Source organism: Meleagris gallopavo, chromosome 1, assembly GCF_905368555.1.
Source record: "Meleagris gallopavo chromosome 1, MGAL_WU_HG_1.1, whole genome shotgun sequence".
Taxonomy (NCBI): Eukaryota; Metazoa; Chordata; class Aves; order Galliformes; family Phasianidae; genus Meleagris; species Meleagris gallopavo.
This window is the reverse complement of record NC_139404.1, coordinates 151,956,636-151,976,947: the sequence shown is the minus strand read 5'-3', so window position 1 is coordinate 151,976,947 and position 20,312 is coordinate 151,956,636. Positions and strand designations below refer to the sequence as shown.

Sequence of the window (20,312 nt, the reverse complement as noted above, 5' to 3'; positions counted from 1 at the left end):
TGATAACGGGAGACAATAACAAAGAAATTAATATACAATTTTTATGTTGGCTAACAAAAGAACCTTAGCAGAAAACAATCTTTGTAAAACCCTTTTTACATCCTGTATCTTAGCACAGTATCAAATAAAAAGAACTAATATTAGTCTAAAACGCAGTCTGCAGTTTTCATAATGTATTTGTTTGACAAACCAAGAGAAGAGCACTCTCTATATTGTTTCTAACAGTTTTACCAATGGATATACAGAAAGGAGATGGAATGAGCAAGTTTCATATTCTTTCAGTATATTCATTTCATTCTCTTCAGCACATTAAGGTGATTTCAAAGTCTACTGCTACATGTATTAAACAACAATAAAATGCCACCCATATACAACTATTTTGGGGGGAGGTTTATTTAGTTCTCCAAACCTTGTTTGGTTGAGGCTCTGCCTTTGGTTTAATAAGTTGGGTTCCAGGCGGTATCATTCCCTTTGGAGGATCTTTTACTTTTACTTCTAGCCCAGCATCTATAAACAAACAAAGACTAAGTTACAAAAAAAAAAACCAAACAAAACATAAATAGAGGAAATATCAGTCAAACAGTAACTGCAGAGCATGCAAAAGAACCACTCAGGTGTTTCACAAATGGCATTTACAGGTACTTAACGATGTATTATTTTCTCAACATTAACACCGTCACGTGAAAATTCACAGACAAACAACTTTATATTCTTTTCAGGTATCTGTCACAGATTGCATCCATGGCATTACTAGGTAATTTTATATCCTAATAATGTTTTCAAGGACTAATGAAGTTAAGTGTTTGAGACATGCCTCTGGAGAGGCAATGCTTATGCATGCTGCACTGCTTCAGATGATTGTAAAATTTGAGAAGCAGATAGTAGCCTTAGAAACCAAGTTACACAAAAAGAAAAGGCCTATATAAAAGGCCTATATATATATATATATATATATATAAAACAATAAGTCAGTATCTTTAGTTACCAATACTTACAAAACCACAAGGTGCTGGAAAATATCTCAAGAGTAAAATTCTCAGATCACAAAGAAAAATACATGTAAAGAAACACTTAGAACTTAATAATAGATGGATATAACCTTTAGAAATAATATGTCCTTATTCCAATAAGAGAATAGCTATGCTCTTTTATTTTTTTTGAGAAATGAAGATTTCAACAGCAGGGTTTGAATCAAAACTTGGTTACTTGCTTTGTTACAAACTTTATATTAAATCTTATGGGCACCAAAACATGCCTTTTTTGGTATTCAAATTGGATACACAATTTTTTTTTTTCTTAAGGTTAGGGAAAATTATATACCTATTTCAATGCCATCTATAGTAACATGAATAGTATAGAGACCAACAGCTCCGGGAGTCCAGTTTGCACAGTATGTACCATCATTATTGACTCTGATCAGCATGTTTTCACTGGGTCTAGGCATAAACAAAACAAATGAAATCATTAAACAATTATCGCCATCTCAAAAACGTCTGTAATACTTAAGTTTGGAAACTATGCTTTTTTTTTTTCTTTCAGATGACCTACCTACCTGTTCAATGGTACATTATTTAACATTATTTAAATATTATTTATTTAACATTAATTCAACATTATTTTGAAGCCGTAACCCTCTACAGCATCTTTTTGTAACAGATGATATAAGATCCTATTCAGAGAGTAGATAAAAATACTAGATAAGATTTTTAAAAGTCCCTAAAGTTATGAAAATACGATAAATTCTACTCAGCAGTAAAGGCTTGCAAATCTACGTGTAAAGAAAAGAGACAGGATCTCTTAATTTTAGTCTCTAGTAAAAAGCAATCCTTTAATGCTTACCTCTTTGGTGTTGGTGAAGCAAAGCGCAGTTCTTCAAAAGAATAATTTTCATATGCCTGCAAACAAACGAAATTAGATGAATGTGAAATCAACAGTAATCAATTATATTATTATGCTGCATAAAAGAAAGCAGAGTATTTTCTCAGCAAAAAAAATCTAACTTTACACTTGCCTGAAGCACTGAAGAGATAAGCAGAAATCAACTGCATATCACGGCGAGAGAAACAAATATGTATATAACATATATATAAATGCAACAATTATATTTCCGTTAACAAAAATACACATTGCTAACAAAAGCTTTGTTCACAGTTATGTCTTTGAAGCTCTTCTACTCTAAGTTGAATGAAAAGCTTTTAAATTATTTTTAATTTACCTCTAAATTTCTATTAAGTAAGTTTGATCTCATGTTTGTTGCTGAACCCTTACAATATCTAAGGGATACAGCACCATAACTACTAAGACTAAGCCTATGCTGTCATAATATCACAATATTGCTCTCACATGATATACACAAAGAGGGAATATCATCTATTTATCTAATAATTTATATTCGAAAAAACCTCAATATGCAAATTGAGTTCACCTCCTGCACAAAACTGAGCAATCCTCACAGTAATTCTAACTTCTGGATTAGTTCAGCTTGTTCAAGTGCATAAACAGTTGAGTTTTGAGTATCTCAAGAGGCAGAGATTTCACCACTCCTCCAGGAAGAGTGTTTCAATGTTTGAGAACTCTCATTGTGTATTTTTTTTCTCCTTCCTAGTATGTAATCAATATTTTCCTTTTTACAAACAGTAAAGTAAAAACAGTTCCATATCCTTCCTCTGTGCAACAATAAAAAGAGTGACTTTGACTTCTCCAAAACATCCCATAAATTTAGATAACATTCCTTTGAAAGTTGGGAAACATCTGTATGCCATTCAGAAAGCATGCCGTATAAAAGCTACTAGTTATTAAGGCTAGATTTCACTGTTTTCCCAGCAGATGAAATTAGAGACAGCTGAAACAGTGCAATCCGCTGCCTCATCTGACATAATCTGGGCTCTGCCCACCAATATGAAGAAATCTGTTCATGACTAAGGACTTTCTCAACACTTTCTGCAGCCTACCCCAGTAGGCAGTGAGCATAATGTTAGTTGCTTGTCAAGAGGAGTCAAGAGTATGTCTCTATACTCACCAGTTCACGTGAAGGTAAGAAAGCAATTATGTTGCAGGTCAAAAACTGCAAAGTAGTCCAGTGGATTTACCAATGGAATTTTGGACTCTCCTCCCTTCTACTCAAAATGAAGAAATTCCCTCTGTATTGAACTGGTAGCTTCCCAGTAGAAAAAAAAAAACCCATCTTGTTCTACTTTCATGATTCCTTGTATAATGACTATACTGAAAAAACTACATGAGAGCTGACAGAACTCATCAAGAGTTTTGTCGGATTCAATGGTTGCTGAGTTAACAGGTCCCATCAAGAAACACAGGGGAAGAAAGAGGAAAGATAATAATATTTGAACATACCTACAGATTGGTCATTTTGGGTCAGTGAGCCTACTTTTTTGGCAATTGTGAATTGATACACACATCATTTGTATGATCTTTCTTATTGTGCTGAGCTGATTTTTTTTTTTCTGTGTTCAATAACTTTTAATATAAGTTCATTGCAATACTCCAATCCTATACTGGTACATAGGTTTGACTTTTTTCCCCTTATTTCAACAGCTAATTTAATTTCTCCTCTGACTCTAGCTATTTTGTTGATCAGCATAATCACAATCAAAATACACAACTTTTCTTCTTAAATTTTCATTCAGTTTAGTTATGCTTTAGAGTTCAGGCAATCGGCCTCCTCAATGCATTTAGTTTTCTGCTGAACTTAATAAATACAATTACAGTAATTTATAACTAGTGCATTTTTAGCCTGTGAACAAATGGAATCATACTTTTTTCAATCCTCTTTGAATACTTTTACCCACTTTGAATACTGGATTTTCTAGCTATCTCACTAAATTAACAGTAATTTACCTTCATCATTGTAATAGCAATATACCGAGCTTCTTTTACTATCATTGGCTCATATGAAGAATCAAGCTTTGGTGAAGGAAGACCTCCGAAAGTCATATCAGTGCTTGGGGAAGCAGCGGCAGCAGGACTCCCTGGTATCCGTTGTACCTTTTTAACTTGCTCTTGTTGCAAAGATGTTTTTTTCTGAGAAACAGGAATAGCTTTGACTTCTACCTGCAATCAGATATGGAATTTAGGAGATGAATTAGAGGAAAAACAAAGTACCCACACGATCTTGCATATCTGATAAAAGCCCAGTGACAGAGTTCTTAAAGCACTACAAATCCTGTTATGTTAAAAAAGTATGCAGCTACACTTTTGCAAAGCCAAGAACAACATCTAAATGGAAAATCTGAGTATGTAAACATACAGGAGAGAAGCACCTAGTAACTGCATACATAATTGGTAAAGTCTAGTATTACTTATGAGAGTTGCTCAGTACTTCCCAAGCAGAACAGTATATTCTGATATATTAGCTAAGTTTTCCCACAACATTAAATACTACAAATGCCATACTTGCACAGGTTTCAGAGAGAATCATCATGGCTTGCTAGATCTGGATCAGTGAAAATGAAATCGGATCTTGGCTAGCTCTGCTACTGTCCTATATTAGTGCAGGACATTTAACTGTGCCCTTCAACTCATATTTTCCCTGATTTTCTTTACCAGAGGTCAGACCACAGAGTTCTACTAGTGCAGGTAGTCAAAAAAGAGTCAGTTGAGTTCAGTTTTCTAGGGAGGAAGAGACTACCTGGAGAGTAAATTTCATGCATTATTCACACTAAATCCGCAATAAAGTGTGTTTAATTGCTACAGATTTCTTATACTATTTATCAAAATTTGACCTAATTTACTGGAAGTTACATCAGTTTATTGAACACTGAATGAGTCCAAATTGTGTACAAAAATAGCAATTAAGTAACAAATACAGTAATTATTTTGATGTGTATATTTTCATAAATCATTTTCCTGGTTTACAGAAGAATCACTAGAAGTTTTCTTACTACCTCTGTCAAAAATTAAAGTTAGTAACTACACATTTAAATTATGTTTGTGCTTCTTACTAAGCTGATACTTGTAAGTCAATATTTGTTAATGAGTTTATACTTCACTGAAAAATAACATATCATACACAAAGACTAAATTTGAGAGTTATTATAAAAGGGACTTTACCTTTCTTAAGGTAATTTACTTGTAGGTTTGACAAAATCAAGACTTCAAAAGTACTGTCAAAACGTAGTAGTAACCTAATTTATTGAAATTAGGTGAATAAAATCTTGCGTTCAATTTGTTTTCTTTACATGCTTCATTATCTCAAATATAATTGCCAACTTTCGCGCATATCCTATAGCTTCTAATCCAAAGACTGGTAGAGTTTATTTTATTGTATCTTGTGAAAAATTCTACTAATTCAGTAGAAAAAAACTAATTCAGTAGAAAAAAAAACAACTGTGATTATTAAGGAGGATTAAGCAAGAATCTCATATTTTTAATTATTATTTTCAAAACCTACAGTAACTATGAAAAAATTGAGAGGGAGAAGTTCTGTTCTATGTTAGTGCAACTATAAAATGGTTCAATGTGCTTATGATTCATTTTTCCATCACATTTATTCATTTTATAATACTCTCTACTGGCTTGTAAATAAAAAGTGGATTCTTGTTACTCTATACAATACCAAAAATCTGCGACTGGGTATTTCCACTACTATACACATATACCTTATAACAGCGAAGATTTATGTTACATGACATGGCATTCATGTAATACAGAATTTGATAATTTTGTGGATTTGAATGTTAAAAAAAAAAAGTCTGATTTCACTGAATTTAAGAGTACCAGTTTTTGCTGTAAGAGTATTTTGTGGAGTATCTCCAACAAATATTACACAAAGTTATGATGAAGTTTAAGAACAACCAAGTTTTCAATAATTACCTTCATATTAGGAACATGAACAACGTCCCCATATTGGTCTTTTGTTTGTACTGTAATAACTGTTGGCCAACCACAACGAATATCATCCTTATTCAAAATCAGTGATGTCTTTTGAGGATCAGCATATGAATCTGGCTGAAGCCATCTACAGCAAAGACAAACACATTAAAATCTCTTGTAGCCTCTCAGAAAATAAATTCTTGTTCTGTATAAATATGACACCCAGCTATGAAATGTATGTATTTTACCCTATGTATGAATAAAAACATTACAAATACCTTTACTTAATATTTGACATAATAATTAAAGCTACATAGCTGTTGGTAGACACACAAAGAACACTGATTATTTTTTTTTTTAATTAATACATAAATAGAAAATTTCTAATTTGCTGCAGAAGTCATTACAACTTGGGTTTATTCATTACAGCAGCACAAACTGTTACCTGGCAAGTCGTCCACCACTTGATCCTGGTACACAAGCAATGAAATCCTCCAGAAAAGACTGCTCATTGCTTTGTACTTGCAGTGGAAGACTTCCTTCAAGAGCTTCCAATATTGTTGGTGAGTGAGACAGTGCCAACCCTTTTCCAAGAATTCCAGAATGAGATTTGCACACCTTTATTATTATTATTATTTTTTTGCAGGAATTGCGGTGGGAGTGAAAGGGTAGAGAGATAAAAGAGTGTCTTTTAGTATCTTACATGTAGAGGCTTTTCCATAACTTAACACTATTGCCACAGACATTTGACGGATTAAAAACCATTCAAGGAGAAGCTAAATGGATAAACTACTTTGATGAAAGTTTTAAAAATAAATAAATAAATGAAGAAGTCAGTTCCTAGCACTGGTTTTACCCACTCAATCTAGATTACACTAATAAATGGTGTCAAAAATATTGCCTGTTCAGTCTAGAAAACATTAAGTCAGTAACTTATGTCAAAAGAGATTAAATGAGCTTGAGCTGAGGAAGAATTTCTGCAAGAAAGATCATGGCAATATGAACTTTCATGCTAAGAGTATCCTTACCAGTTGAGTTATGGCCAGAAGAAGAATGAAGGAAGCCCTTTTGAAAATGTGATCAATTAGAATTTTCCAAAGAAAATAAAAGGCTAGAGATAATAGCTTACAGTAAGACATATCTTAAATACTTTTGGGTTAGATAAAGTAAATAAAATCACTTCTTTGCAAGAAGGGGAAGAAGGTGAGAAGATGCATAAAATATCAGAGCATTGTACAGCAAGTGAAAATGCATCACGCTTTATTTGGATGTATACTCCTAGTTCACTTTTTGAATTAAAATACTGTGAATCCAAGAGCAGATTGCTGTAAGAAATATTCCTTTCAAGAACATCCTTCTCAACTTTTTCTGTTTGTTATTCCAATGCCTATGGTACGGTGTCATTCTGTATCACTGGTATGTTTTTCCAGCAAGTACAGTAACAAGTAAATTTCAGTATAGTTGCCTTGAAAATGATTAGGAGAGAAAGAACATGATAACTTTTTTACTGTTCATCATCAGCTAGGGTCAAAAATAAGGAGCTACTGATGAGCAGCAACTGCTATCATGACCTCCAAAACATCATCAATCCAGAATAACTACAGTTGTATTATTTGAGACTTCATAAATATTACCATTCAAGTAACTTTATTTCTGCCATTAAAAAGACATGTGAAAGGTTTATTTGGTAACATTTAAAATTTGTTAAACAAAACACAAAACCTAGCAGACATCTATTTTTGAAACATATAAGTGATCTTATTTCCTATATGATATTTTATGCATTTTATCTAAGCAGATTTACTCTAAGACTTAAAAGGAACAGTATACCTGTAAAGCAGCCTCCTCAAGAATCTCAAGGTCTTCTTCAAATTCATTACCTGCTGTAAAAATATAAATATATATTTTTCATAACAATAATACTGACATTTATCTATGTATTAAATAATCTGAAATTAAATTCTATCTAGTTTATGCTATTAAATTTAAGTTTGTAGGAAGATATGTAACATCGTTTAAACAGCTGTTTAAAGATTATCATCTTCTATAAACTTAGTAAACATGCAATACCGTGTAGTTCAGTGTACAAGCAAATAACCAATATACATTACACATAAAACAATCAAAACTAAAAAATTGGTAATTATAATCTCATCTCTAAGACAGTATGTATGGCAAATCTTTGGATGCAACTAGATGCTTCTAGAAAAAGATTTTAGGAGGTCAAGCTGATTGCCAGGAAGCAGTACTCAAAACTATGCACCAGCTGCTCCCCTGTAAGAACTTACCCTAATAAAAGTATTTAAAAACCTGATAAACTGCACAATTTGGTAAATTATGAATACACCTAGAGCATTAAAATAAATTATATTCTATCACATGGTATTTCTTTCTCACATATGCCACTCAAAATCTGATTCCATAGCGACCAGAATTGCCAAACATAGTCTTAACAGAAAAGTCAAACAGGTAAAGTTACCATATTTCTAGTCTTTCTCAAAAACATGTCAGGCAATTCTATTAGTAAGGAAAGAGAAAAGAAATGAATCAAGACCTAAGATATTTTTAAAATTTTAAGAAATGAAGATACATAGAAACTCTGCTCTCACAGATCACATCTAGAAAATTTCAAACAATTAACTAATAATGTTTAATAATTTAGTAACACATTGATCAATTCCCTATTGCTGCTTAGGTTAGATCTCAATCATGGACCAGATTTCCCTTGGAAAGAGATGAAAATCCTTTAAATTTAAGTCTTGAATAACTTGCAAGGAGGAAATATTACCTCGTGAATATGGTGATTCAATATTTGGGTATACTCATAATGATGAATTTTTTTAATTGTTATAGATTAATATTTAAATACGTATCTGGCCAACTGTATTCTGAAAATACCCACAACAATAATTAATAAAAAAACAAGATATCTTTTTATGAAGGACATTCTCCTTCAGTAAAGTCTTTACAACATAATGCAGTCATGTAAATAATGCTAAAGATGGAAGGGTCTATAAAGATGACAGTAACACTTTTAACTCTGATGAGAAGTCACTTCAGTCATCTCATCTATTGATATACATCTCATTCCTTGATACAGATTTTCTGGACATATTTTTATTTTCCTTGTTTTTACTCCTACGATGCCCTTTGCACCGCTCATAAATGTATTTTTGAGAATTTTCAACCATGTGTTTTCTGCTTCTTTTTTAAAATGCTGTCATGATATTTGTGAAGGTTCTCAATCTTTAATTTTGTCAGGCTTTAATAGCACTTATTTGGATTCAGAGGCCTAAGTATTATCAGGGAAATGGAGCAGGATTTACTTCACCTACTTTTGTGCAGTGTAGCATGAGATAACGAGCTTATACGTAGGTATTACAAGACATTTTTACAACAAACAGAAGAGAAACAGGTACCTCTTTTCAGTGATTAATTTCTTTTTTTTTCAGATACTCATCCTAGGATGACACAAACCACAACAATGTCTACATTATCTCTAAAAAGGTTAGAGCTACCAGCTTAGACTCAGTTGAATTCTAACTGCCAAAGTATAGGCATTTTAAGTTAAGTTGCTTATTCCCTTCTGGAGTGAATCTTTTCCTTCAGTTGATTTCTTCAAACTGTATAAACTCACACATGAAACAAAGGTAAAACTGTAGAAATTTTAAAATGAAGTATGAAAATTAAAATACAAAGTTATTTCTTCTTGTATGCACTAAAATACAGTCTTTTACATGATTACATAAGCTTTTCTTAAAATCATACTGCTATGCAAATGAGCAATGGCAATAATATGTAATATATAGTATTTTTCAAGACTTCACTGACAGCAAAATGTAGAATATGCCTTACTTACAAAAAAGCAGTCTGATATTAAGGCAGTTAAATGTTGCCTTAGAAAACCACATTTCAACTCTTTTCCTGCAGAATTTATCCTGAGCCACTTCAAACTTTTCCAAGTAAAACTACAGAAAACTGAAAATCATCTTTAAAAATCTACACAGTAATTTCCATCACAAAGGACAAACCACTCCTATCTGTAACTTATCAGTTCTGTTTATTCGTAGAGTCTAGTGGTCTTGTAGAGAAACTCCACACACTTATTTGTCATTAGTTTTGCAGTACTGGCAGCCATACTAACAGACTTGAAGTCCTTGAGCTGGTGTTATGTAAATGCTGAGATATATCATTTATAGTGTTACATTAATTACTTTAGTAATCAGAAAACCATCCTACATCTGCACGTGTCCTTCCTCTGCTGCAGCACACACACAGTTCCTTTCGTAAGTCAGCTGAATCTGCAGAACTGATTTGGCTTTATGTTTTATTTCAATTTTGATTTCTATGCTTTCAGGAAGAACAATCTACACATCATCTACACTTGATACTTTTAGGCAACCAAAATTAGAAACAAACAAAAACAAAAATTCTTATTTTGAAATAGAAGAAGAAGTATTAAAAAAACTGGGAAGTCATATTAGAAGCATTTCAAGTTCAGCCTCTTTGTTTTATAGAAGAGAACAGCACAATAAATGGGTACTAGGGAAATCAACAAAAGTAAGAGATAATGCAGCTGCTTGGAGGAAAACAGAAGAGGGCAGTCTTTTTAATAAACGATAGAATTGCCTGTACTTTTGAGAGAGAAATACAGATTTACCAGTGCAGTTGAGGTGCTTATCTAAAACAAAGTAAGAAATTTGCACATTCAAATACACAAGCAAAGTATCAGGTTGAAAAAAAAAAAAAAATCAAATTAGGTTTTGTGGCTCTAACTACACACCGAATAATATCTTCCTGCTTAATAATAAATATTTTTCTCTGCCAGTCTGCTTAACAATATCTGAGCTCTTATTTGCACTCCTAAATTGAAATGATCCAAAAGATATCTTATTACAGATTATGAAACTGTTTTTTCTATACATTAATGTTAATTGGGTTAAGTGCTATTATACATAATATGGTTGTATCATTAGAACATTCTAACTCAATTTCCATATTCATTAATTTTCATAAACTCTTATTTATCCTTGTATTTTAAATTGCATTTGGATTATTGTAAATGTCTATTTGCTGCATCTGTCGTAGAAGTATGCGATATTCTTGTAACTGCAAAAAATATAGCAGTGTGTAGGCTACAAGGTCTGCAAACACAATAGCCACTCTCAATTTTAAACAAATAATTTCAAATTTTACAATTTAATGCTGCACATGTTGCTCTTTCAGAAAGGTGTGAAGTGTAGGGAGAAAAAAATAGTGAAAGGGAAATACAAATATGATACCTGCACATTTGTGAAGTACCACAAGAGAACTGTAGGACATAGCTCGTACACTGATAGACTACACCTGTGAATGGGGTGAGTTGGTTTAGATTTAACCATTCTCTCCATAACAATTTAAGCAGATAACAACATTTAAAAAAAAAATATCTTGGTTGATTAATTCAGTTTTAGAATCAATTGTGTATGATCACCCTTAACTAAAAGCAATATGTGGACTTACAGAGAGAATTTATTCATAAAAAATGAAGCAACAATGAAGTAAGTTCTTAGAGCCAGACTTACCAATAGGAAGTGCTAGATCTTTCTTCATCAAAGCTGCTGCACATGAACCTCCTAAATTGGCCAATTCTTTTTCCAGCTGAATAATACCCTTAAAATTTAAACAAATTTTTAAACAAAAATAGCATTTCAGAAAATATGACAACAGATGGATTTTCTTGATTCTACTTTATCCTAAGAAATATTATTTGTATGTTCCATTTCTAAATTTCTCTCTGATATTTCTCTTGTCTTACAATTGGGCTGGCATATTTTAGTACGACATGGGACACAGTACCAATGTTTTTAGAACCACTTCAGCTAGGTAAGAGCATTGACTATTGCTACTGAACTATTGGTAGCCTGGTAAGAACATGATTAATTGTAATTTTCTGATGCTAAACAGAAAGGGAAGTCCCAAATAAAAAAATCTACTGACAAATATTCAGATTACAAAGCAATTCGCCTTCTAAACTGTACTATTCCACATATTATACCAAAAATGCTCATGTTTCCTGTCTTAAAGTTAATACCATTTTCCTCTTCCCTCTTTCTATTAGCATTAGAAAAATGTTTTCACATTTTCCCTTACAGACTTAAATCTGTAGATAGAGTCCATCACTTTCAAGAAACCTATAACAAATTCCTTCCATGAAGGAGAAAAACAAACAAACCAAACCAACCAAACAATGAAGATGGACAATCTCCATCTGATGGATTTTCTAGGTAGATTTATCAGAAACTGTCAATATATAAAACAGGTCAAAAACCTTTTCAAAGGAGCCTTCAAAGTCAGTAATCCCAGATCTTGCAAACGGACTGAAAAATCTCCAAAATGCATTTAAAACTGAATATTAAAACTGCATATTTAAGTCTCAAATTCTTTTCAAATAGTAAGCAAGTAAATATGTGAAATTTGGGTCAAGCTACCCAACAGTTACCTACAAAAACACTAATAATATTTCTAAAACCATTGACCTATATGCACAATGCAGGTGTAGCTTTAGTAGATTTAATAAATGAACAGAAAAATAGCCTTTCCTTCTAACCACCAATGCACAAACCTAAGACAATTTTTGCAAAATCCTAGGTTTAAACAAAGTTTAATAATTCTAAATAAACCCGTTTCCGTGACAATGTCATTCGATGGCATCTTTCAATTTTTCTAGTGACTTCCCTAACAAGGAATGACTTTTAATACATGATATAATGGTTGTAGCTTGTTCTTTGGAAAGACAGAATTGATGAGACAAAATGTATCCCTCTGACTCGAACTGCACCTTATGATACCTCGCTCTTTTAAACTACAGAAAACATACCAGTTGCCACAATACACACTTTTCTACTACTAGTAATGTCTCAGAAAGTTGTAATCACAAAGCTCTCAAATGAACAGAAATTTACATTGTATGTCCAATTACTTAATGCAAATTCCACTAATTAAAGTTAAGCTCTTATTCCATAAATGGAGCATCACTCTTTTCTATGAAGATAAACTATTTTAACATATTCAAGGATTACACAGAACCTGTAAAGTGAACACAGACAAAGCTCTAAAAATAAATGGCAAGAACAGACATTGCTGTCAAACAACTTTTCTGGACGCTTCAGTCTTGAGATGCAAGGGAGCTTAAAAACTGTAAAATATGCTTTTCTATTATAGAATATATTTGCAGTCTTAACTGTTGTACAGAAGGCGTGTGATATTAGCACTGCTACTTCAGGTAGATAACTCCTATGATGTCCATAATGAATTCAGTGACTCATCTAGACAAAGAAGTTTCACAATTTTACAGAATTTCTTATTGATGTAATGTACAAAATCATAACGCTATGTATTTGAAGAAAGTTATAGTTATTAAAAATCCCACACACAAAAAAAGCCATGTCAACATATTCAGGTTAAAGAATTAAAACGACACAAATTTAAAAATTATACACAAATAATTGAAAAATATTTTGCAGTACTATTTAGTCAGAAGTGCAGATCAGTTAGTTTTACCAAAAGACCTTCTGGCTACATAAGAGTGAATTAATAGGTTCGTTTGAAGCATTTCCACTCTTTTCTTACCTCATCAGATCCTGGACTAAATTCATATCCAATTGCATAACATTTGAAACCATAAAAACAAGCTTTTTCATCTTTCACATAGTCTGATGCAGTCTCCAGAGAAAATAGAGCTTCATTTCCTTATAGGAAGTAAAATAACAGAAAAAATAAATTAAAAGGAACTTCTAATATTTCTCTTCTTTTGGAATATATCTGTCACATGAACAAAAGTGAAATGCAGACTTTATAAGTAATATGTGAAATAAAAACAAATAATATGCAGATGAACACTTCAAAAAAGAAATTTAATATAAACATAGTCCACAGATACACAGTTGATGGCTCATAACAGTCTCTTGCCATCTTGGATGGAGACACTTCATCAACTTTGTTTTCTAGAATGATTTTGCTGAAAAGTGAAACTTATAGTTAATTATTTTAACAATCATAGAATGTTTTGGATTGGAAGGGACCTTTAAGATCATCTACTTCCAACTCCCCTGCCATAAGCAGGGACACCTCCCTCTAGACCAGGTTGTTCAAAGCCCCATCCAGTCCAGCCTTGAATGCTTCCAAAGAGGGGGCATCCTCAACCTCACTGAGAATGAACATTAATACAAATTATTGTAAATTATATTTATTACCTGGCAATACTAATACCATTGTAGGCCACCCTGAAGATCCCGAGAATTTTTTGAGTTCTATCCATGAATTAAGATTTTCATGAACAGAAGCATGTTTTGGTCCAAATCCCAGACTCTGTGCAATTCTGACAGGAATTAGTAAACGAAGAACATCCTCTGATTGAGCAGTGCCACACTGAGTGTCAAATTCTATTGTTATCCATCTGACACATTCAGGAAAGGTTACCTAAAACAAAATAGTGGAGAAAAACCTAATTACATGCATGTTTTGTGGGATTTTTTTGTTTTACCTTTAAAGAAAAGCAAAACAAAACACTACTATTACGTTTTGGAATTTCTTTTGCCTTTTGTTTTTAATGCTTCAGGCTATGAAAATGATTCAATTGTGTAATTTCACATAGTTTTAGTACACTTCACATTAACATAATTTATTTTTGAAATTCAGATACACCTGAAATGCTTTACACTGAAATATGATCATGTGTTTTAACTTATGTCCAGTATTATTAAGTATTTATGCTCAGGATACCATTTGTGTTTGTTTCTGTGTTGAAGAACCTTCTCAATTATCTTTTAAAATGCAAATCTTAAAAGACACATTCAATGTCTGCCTTGCCCAAACCTGCAAATAGCAGCTGAAGCATTTTATGAATATAGTCTGCGTTACGACAGCATACAGTTACAGTATTTTAAAAGTAGTAATAGCTAGATACTACCAGCTTCAGATAGGCTCCATAAACTTTCAGAGCAATAATAAAAATCATCACTTCAGGAATGTCAGATAACTATAGTTATCTTGGATTCTTGGATTTACTGTTTTGAAATCAATGTCACTACAGAACTCACTAGTTCTGGAAACAAAACACTGGATTTATATTTCAGACAGGTAATTTATGCCTCTGCCCTTTACTTAGATGAATAAAATCATTCCCTCTCAACTGACATTCTGAAAATCTATTTTAATCAAGTCACCTATGTAAGGCAGACTGAATTCCACTTACAGTGAGTCAACACAAAAGAACATCAGAGACCAAGTGAAACCATAGTTCAAGTGAATCTAATTTGTGAAGAATTTAAATGGCAGACCAAAATAGCAGTGTAAGGATCCCTATGTTACAGATACATATGAATTAGACCAGAACTGATGCTAACCATTTTCACAAAGCATATCTTCAGTGTTAGGTAAGAATGTCTGAGACATGATTCGATAACATCTGTTAGATAAAGAATTCCAAATTCTACAGTCTATACAACTAGAGCAAATAAACTGTACATGACAGAAGGAAAACCTAAGAATGAGCAAATTTAGGTGCTTTCACTTAGAAACCTGAATTGAAGTTAAATTTCCATGGTCCCTTTATACTTAGTAAAGAAAGAGAACTCTCTTCAGAAAACAGTACAATCGTAATACATACAAAACAGTTTCCTAAATAGGTATTCTCATCCAGCATCCTGATAAAATGAAAATGATGTAAAAAAACATTTAAGAAATAAAAAGTTTAAATTTAAGATCTACTGTTTACCTTGTAGTGTGTAACACAGGCAGGTTTATAGGGATGTTCACTTTCCACAACAGCATAGTGATTAGAGGTAGTACAAGCTGAAAGCCCTTGCTCTGGCTGGTTTCCTGTGGTACTGTCTGTAGACTGATTGGGGTTAAAAGCTGGAGGAGCATATTTCTGATTCAGAACTGCCACAGAAGGAAGTAATTGTTGTACTAGGCCAAAGACCTCTACAGCAACCTGTAACATAATGCCAAATACACTAAATTATTACTTATGACTGGGTGAAAAAAACCCACAAACTTGCATTTCTTGCAACCATTGTAGAATGGCTATTTTGGATATTCTCAATAAATCACTATCGCAATTCATTCTGTCACATTTTCCAACTTTGCATCTACACAATCCTTGCAGAAAAAGCACCACTTGGTTAATCTCAAATAAGAGACTTATTAAAAAACAGAATAAGAATCTGTATTTACAGCTGTGAGATATGTACATTAAAACACATTCTCCAGTTTTAAAATGAATGAACAATTACTCGTTGACAGAAAAGAAACACTGTCTAAAAATCATACTCCAGTCATAGTTTATTTTCCAAGAAAACTGTTATTTTTCCAGTATTCAACATTTGTAATGCATGTATTGATAAACACTGCATTGTTCTCAGTAATCTTTATGAAATTTTCAAAGGAGATGAATGCTTCCGAAGCAAAACACTTGCTGCAAACTATAGTTGATCATACTAACGAGGTAATTCAAATTTCAAATAAATTTTAAATAAATGGATGTTTGATTTTAAGTAGCAGGTCCTCTTCCCTCTCCCTTTCAAGAGAAGTTAGAATGGAGCTTACAGTTCACAAAAAAGACATACAAGATAATAATGTCTAATAGCTAGGGATTAGTGACATTTGCAAATTCAATGACAGTTTTCAAAATTTTCAGACACGTTTAAGCATGCTTTGCTTAAACGCATGAAAAGTATTTTTATACATACGTTATGTCTTCCCATCTGTAAATTTGATAGAAACAAACTTCATCTAATAAATAGCTACCATTGCTTTGGATATTCATTGTAAAATCTGAATTTATATAATATTTTATAAGTTTATTCCATCAATATTGAACAAAAAGTAATAAATCTAGATCCTTCTATCTTTGTCTTTTCCTAGTGTCAAAGCTGTATCTTTTTAATCTACTTCCTTAAGGTTTGTGTTTTTTGGTTTTTGTTGCTGTTGCTGTTGTTTTATAATGACTTCAACATAAATTAAAAAAAAAGTCATAGTTAAAGAATGATGTATTTTTAAAATTCCTATCTGTTGAAAATTTCATCATGAGTCAAGTGGCCAAACATAAAACACTAATTCATAAAATCATAAAAAAAACATCATGTAAAGGTTTTTCAGAGCAAACCTTTTCCTTACATAACGTTCTTAACTTTTTTTCAGTAATTTCTGTTGAGGAGCATACCTTGGGGATTGCTGCTGCAACTGGTCCTATGTAGGCTATTATGAGGGGAAGCAGCATTGAGAACAGACTGGAAGAGCTGAGTAGTTCTGGAATGTCATCAGCTAAACAAAGACAATTATAACACAAATAATATTATTTGTAATAATAACTGTATCATGGTTGAAAACACATCTTGTTTTTCTTGTTTGCTTCTTATTAATCTTCCAGCTTCTCCATTAGTTTTTACTATACACTACTTTCATTGTCTAGGCACCCGTAATTAAAAATCAAATTATAAATGTGCAAAGTTCACCTGAGATAAGCATGTCATTACATACAGTATTTAAAATGTCCTTATTTTATAACATAATTTATTGATTCTTTGCCATTTTGTATAACTGTGTTAATATTTTCTATGCTATAAAATCTAGTGAAACATGCCCCTCCCAGCGCTCAAAATCAATTTCTGTAACAGTACTCAATACTATGGATTCCTTTGATATAGCTTAAAAGCATTACATTTTAAGACTAACATCTCAATTTCTCAAAAACAGATGTTTAAGTGCTTATAAACACACTACATTTATCAGTTTTCCTGCTAGTGTGCAAAACATGCAATAAAATTTGGAAGTGACCCATTAAAGTATATGTTTTGGCAATGCAGAATCTTACTAGCTTTAATATGTTTGCTAAAGTGATGAACAAGTTTATATGAAGTATATGCCTATGACAGCTCAAGGGCAACTCAAAGACTTAGAAATTTACTCTCAGTTCATTATCCCCAGTTCAATATGTAGAGCTGTGACATGTTAGAAAAATAATCTTTGAAGGCAGAAGAGAAATATCACAATTGCTTTGTCATCGATTTTCTACTCTCAAATCTCTCTAACAAAGAAAGAAGATTTGAAAAGTAAATTTTGGAAGTCAATTATCAAAAATCTTACCATCTACAGCAAGAGCCCTGTGCAACAGGTCTTTGGCTGCTCGTACAACAGCACTCACAACAGAAAGAGCCCTGCTACAATTTTTGTCTTCTTCATTAGCTTTATTCAAAAGCTGTGATTGCAGATCTCCGTCATACTCACTCCTGGATGGCAGATTAAAAATAAGTTCATAAAATAGAAAATTACCTCAAACATGGCTGACTTATTTTTGGCACAGAATAATTAAAACAATTAATTTATGATAAAATAATAAAAGAAACAACAGAAGTCAACCACTGAAGATGCCTTGGAGGCAACACCACAGTATTTGCCTGTTTCAGTATGTTTCTGAAATGTCTGCTTTGACTGGATGTCTTTCAAATCTTAGAAATGCTTTCCTAAACACTTTACAGAAACCAGTAAAACTCTTTCAATTAATGTTTCTGTGCTGTAACTGTGAAAAAGATTCTCACTCTCCATTCTAAAGATTAATTTTGCTTTTGAAATGCAGTGTAAGGTTTATCCTCAACAAATAGTTTTCTCTTTAAAATCTACCCTATGTCAAATTAGCTTCTACTAATAAATTATAATTTTCCTAAGACATATAAAATGTCTATTTTGATTTATACTTTCAAAGCAGCCCAATCAGAACTAAGCCAATTCAAGTCTTCAAGATGATAGTGATTCAGTTTTTGCATAGACTACTGAAATCACTCCGTCAACAGGTAAATTTCCCATTCTACTGGATTTCTTGTGTTTAGAAAGTTTTGATCTTCCAAACAACATTACAGAACAGAACATTAAAGTTCCAGAACTAGCAGCTCTGCATGCTCAATGACTTGATTTTACATGGAATAGTTCAAAGTAAAACCAAATGAAACGTACAGCAGAGAAACTTCCCTATGACTTCAATAAAACACTCCTACAGAAAGGTGTTTTTTTTTCACTGTCTCCTAGAACTGTAATTTTGCTGTCAGTCTCCCAGCTTTTTAATGCAACTGCATATTTCCAATTTCCAATATTTCCATATTTCCAATGAATCCTTCCAACATACTTCTGTCCTAATCAGAAACATGTTAAATCCAAGGACTGAAATTACACTGAAAGAACACATTAATTCTGCTAGAGAATTAACACACAAACACACTCCAGATGCATTTATTTCTGTTATATCTCTTTAAAAAAAAAATTGTATAGCAGCATGACTGTTCTCATTAACTTTTCATAGAAATAGATCATGATAACACACAAACCTGTAATACAGAATCTGTGGAATTTGTCCCCGTGTTTGGTTTGTGCCATTACTGCTCAGACTACATGTGCTAAAGGTAAATGTTACACCATCAGGACACTGAACTGTGGTCATTCCTCCATCTCCATTGGCAGTTCGGCTTCCGTAATTCCTTAAACGAACTGCATATTTCACATTTTCCTTAAAAAGGAGAGGCAAAAATAATAAACAGTATAAAACAAGTACATAAGTTAGGCTTCACAGTTTTATGAGAGTTTTATTATCCTGTAGTTCCCCGGATCTTCCTTTCTTCCTTTCTTAAAAATTGGAGTAATGTTTCCCATTCTCCATTCACCGGGGACTTCACCAGACAGCCATGATTTTTCAAATATGATGGAGAATGACTTGGCAGCCACATCAGCCATCTCTTTCAGAACCCTAGGAAGGATATCATCCGGCCCCATGGGACCTGAACAGGCTGGAGAAAACAGCCCATGAAAACCTTCAATAAGGCTAAATGCATGGTGCTGCACTTGGGTCAGGGCAATCCCAGGTATTTATACAAACTGGGGGAAGACCTCCTTGAGAGCAGCCCTGTGGAGAAGTACTTGGGGGTCCTGGTGGACGAGAAGCTGGACATGAGCCAGCAGTGTGCGCTTGTAGCCCAGAAGGCCGACTGTGTTCTGGGCTGCATTAAAAAACGAGGGGCCAGCAGGGAGAGGGAGGTGATTGTCCTCCTCTATGTGAGGCTCCATCTGGAGTACTGTGTTCAGGCCTGAGGCCCCCACTACAGGAAGGACGTGGAGCTCTTGGAGCAGCTCCAGAGGAGGGCCACTAAGATGATCAGAGGGCTGGAGCACCTCTCCTGTGAGGAAAGGTTGAGGGAACTGGGCTTGTTTAGCTTGGAGAAGAGAAGGCTCTGGGGAGACCTCATTGCAACCTTCCAATACTTGAAGGGAGCATATAAAGAGGAGGGGGAGAGGTTGTTTACGAGGGTGGATAGTGGTAGGACAAGGGGGAATGGTCTTAAACTGAGACAGGGGAGGTTTAAATTAGATATTAGGAGGAAGTTTTTCACACAGAGGGTGGTGACACACTGGAACAGGTTGCCCAAGGAGGCATTCAAGGCCAGGCTGGATGTGGC

The 20,312-nt window shown here is 33.3% G+C and overlaps 1 protein-coding gene across 17 annotated transcripts in view; it reads right to left on the bottom strand.

The window, feature by feature from the left end:
• The window catches only part of MYCBP2 (MYC binding protein 2), a 216,164-nt gene that overhangs the window by 72,176 nt on the left and 123,676 nt on the right, over positions 1-20,312 (bottom strand). For all 17 annotated transcript variants that reach the window (XM_085215694.1, XM_085215695.1, XM_085215696.1 and 14 more), the window contains 14 exons: positions 19,191-19,369; positions 17,959-18,101; positions 17,036-17,136; positions 15,587-15,805; positions 14,064-14,289; positions 13,441-13,559; positions 11,394-11,481; positions 7,660-7,712; positions 6,275-6,447; positions 5,830-5,974; positions 3,856-4,068; positions 1,840-1,895; positions 1,321-1,436; positions 410-507 (listed from right to left, as the gene is read on the bottom strand). In XM_085215694.1, coding sequence (XP_085071820.1) covers positions 410-507; positions 1,321-1,436; positions 1,840-1,895; positions 3,856-4,068; positions 5,830-5,974; positions 6,275-6,447; positions 7,660-7,712; positions 11,394-11,481; positions 13,441-13,559; positions 14,064-14,289; positions 15,587-15,805; positions 17,036-17,136; positions 17,959-18,101; positions 19,191-19,369 — 1,929 coding nt within the window. The remainder of the gene's footprint in view (positions 1-409; positions 508-1,320; positions 1,437-1,839; positions 1,896-3,855; positions 4,069-5,829; positions 5,975-6,274; positions 6,448-7,659; positions 7,713-11,393; positions 11,482-13,440; positions 13,560-14,063; positions 14,290-15,586; positions 15,806-17,035; positions 17,137-17,958; positions 18,102-19,190; positions 19,370-20,312) is intronic.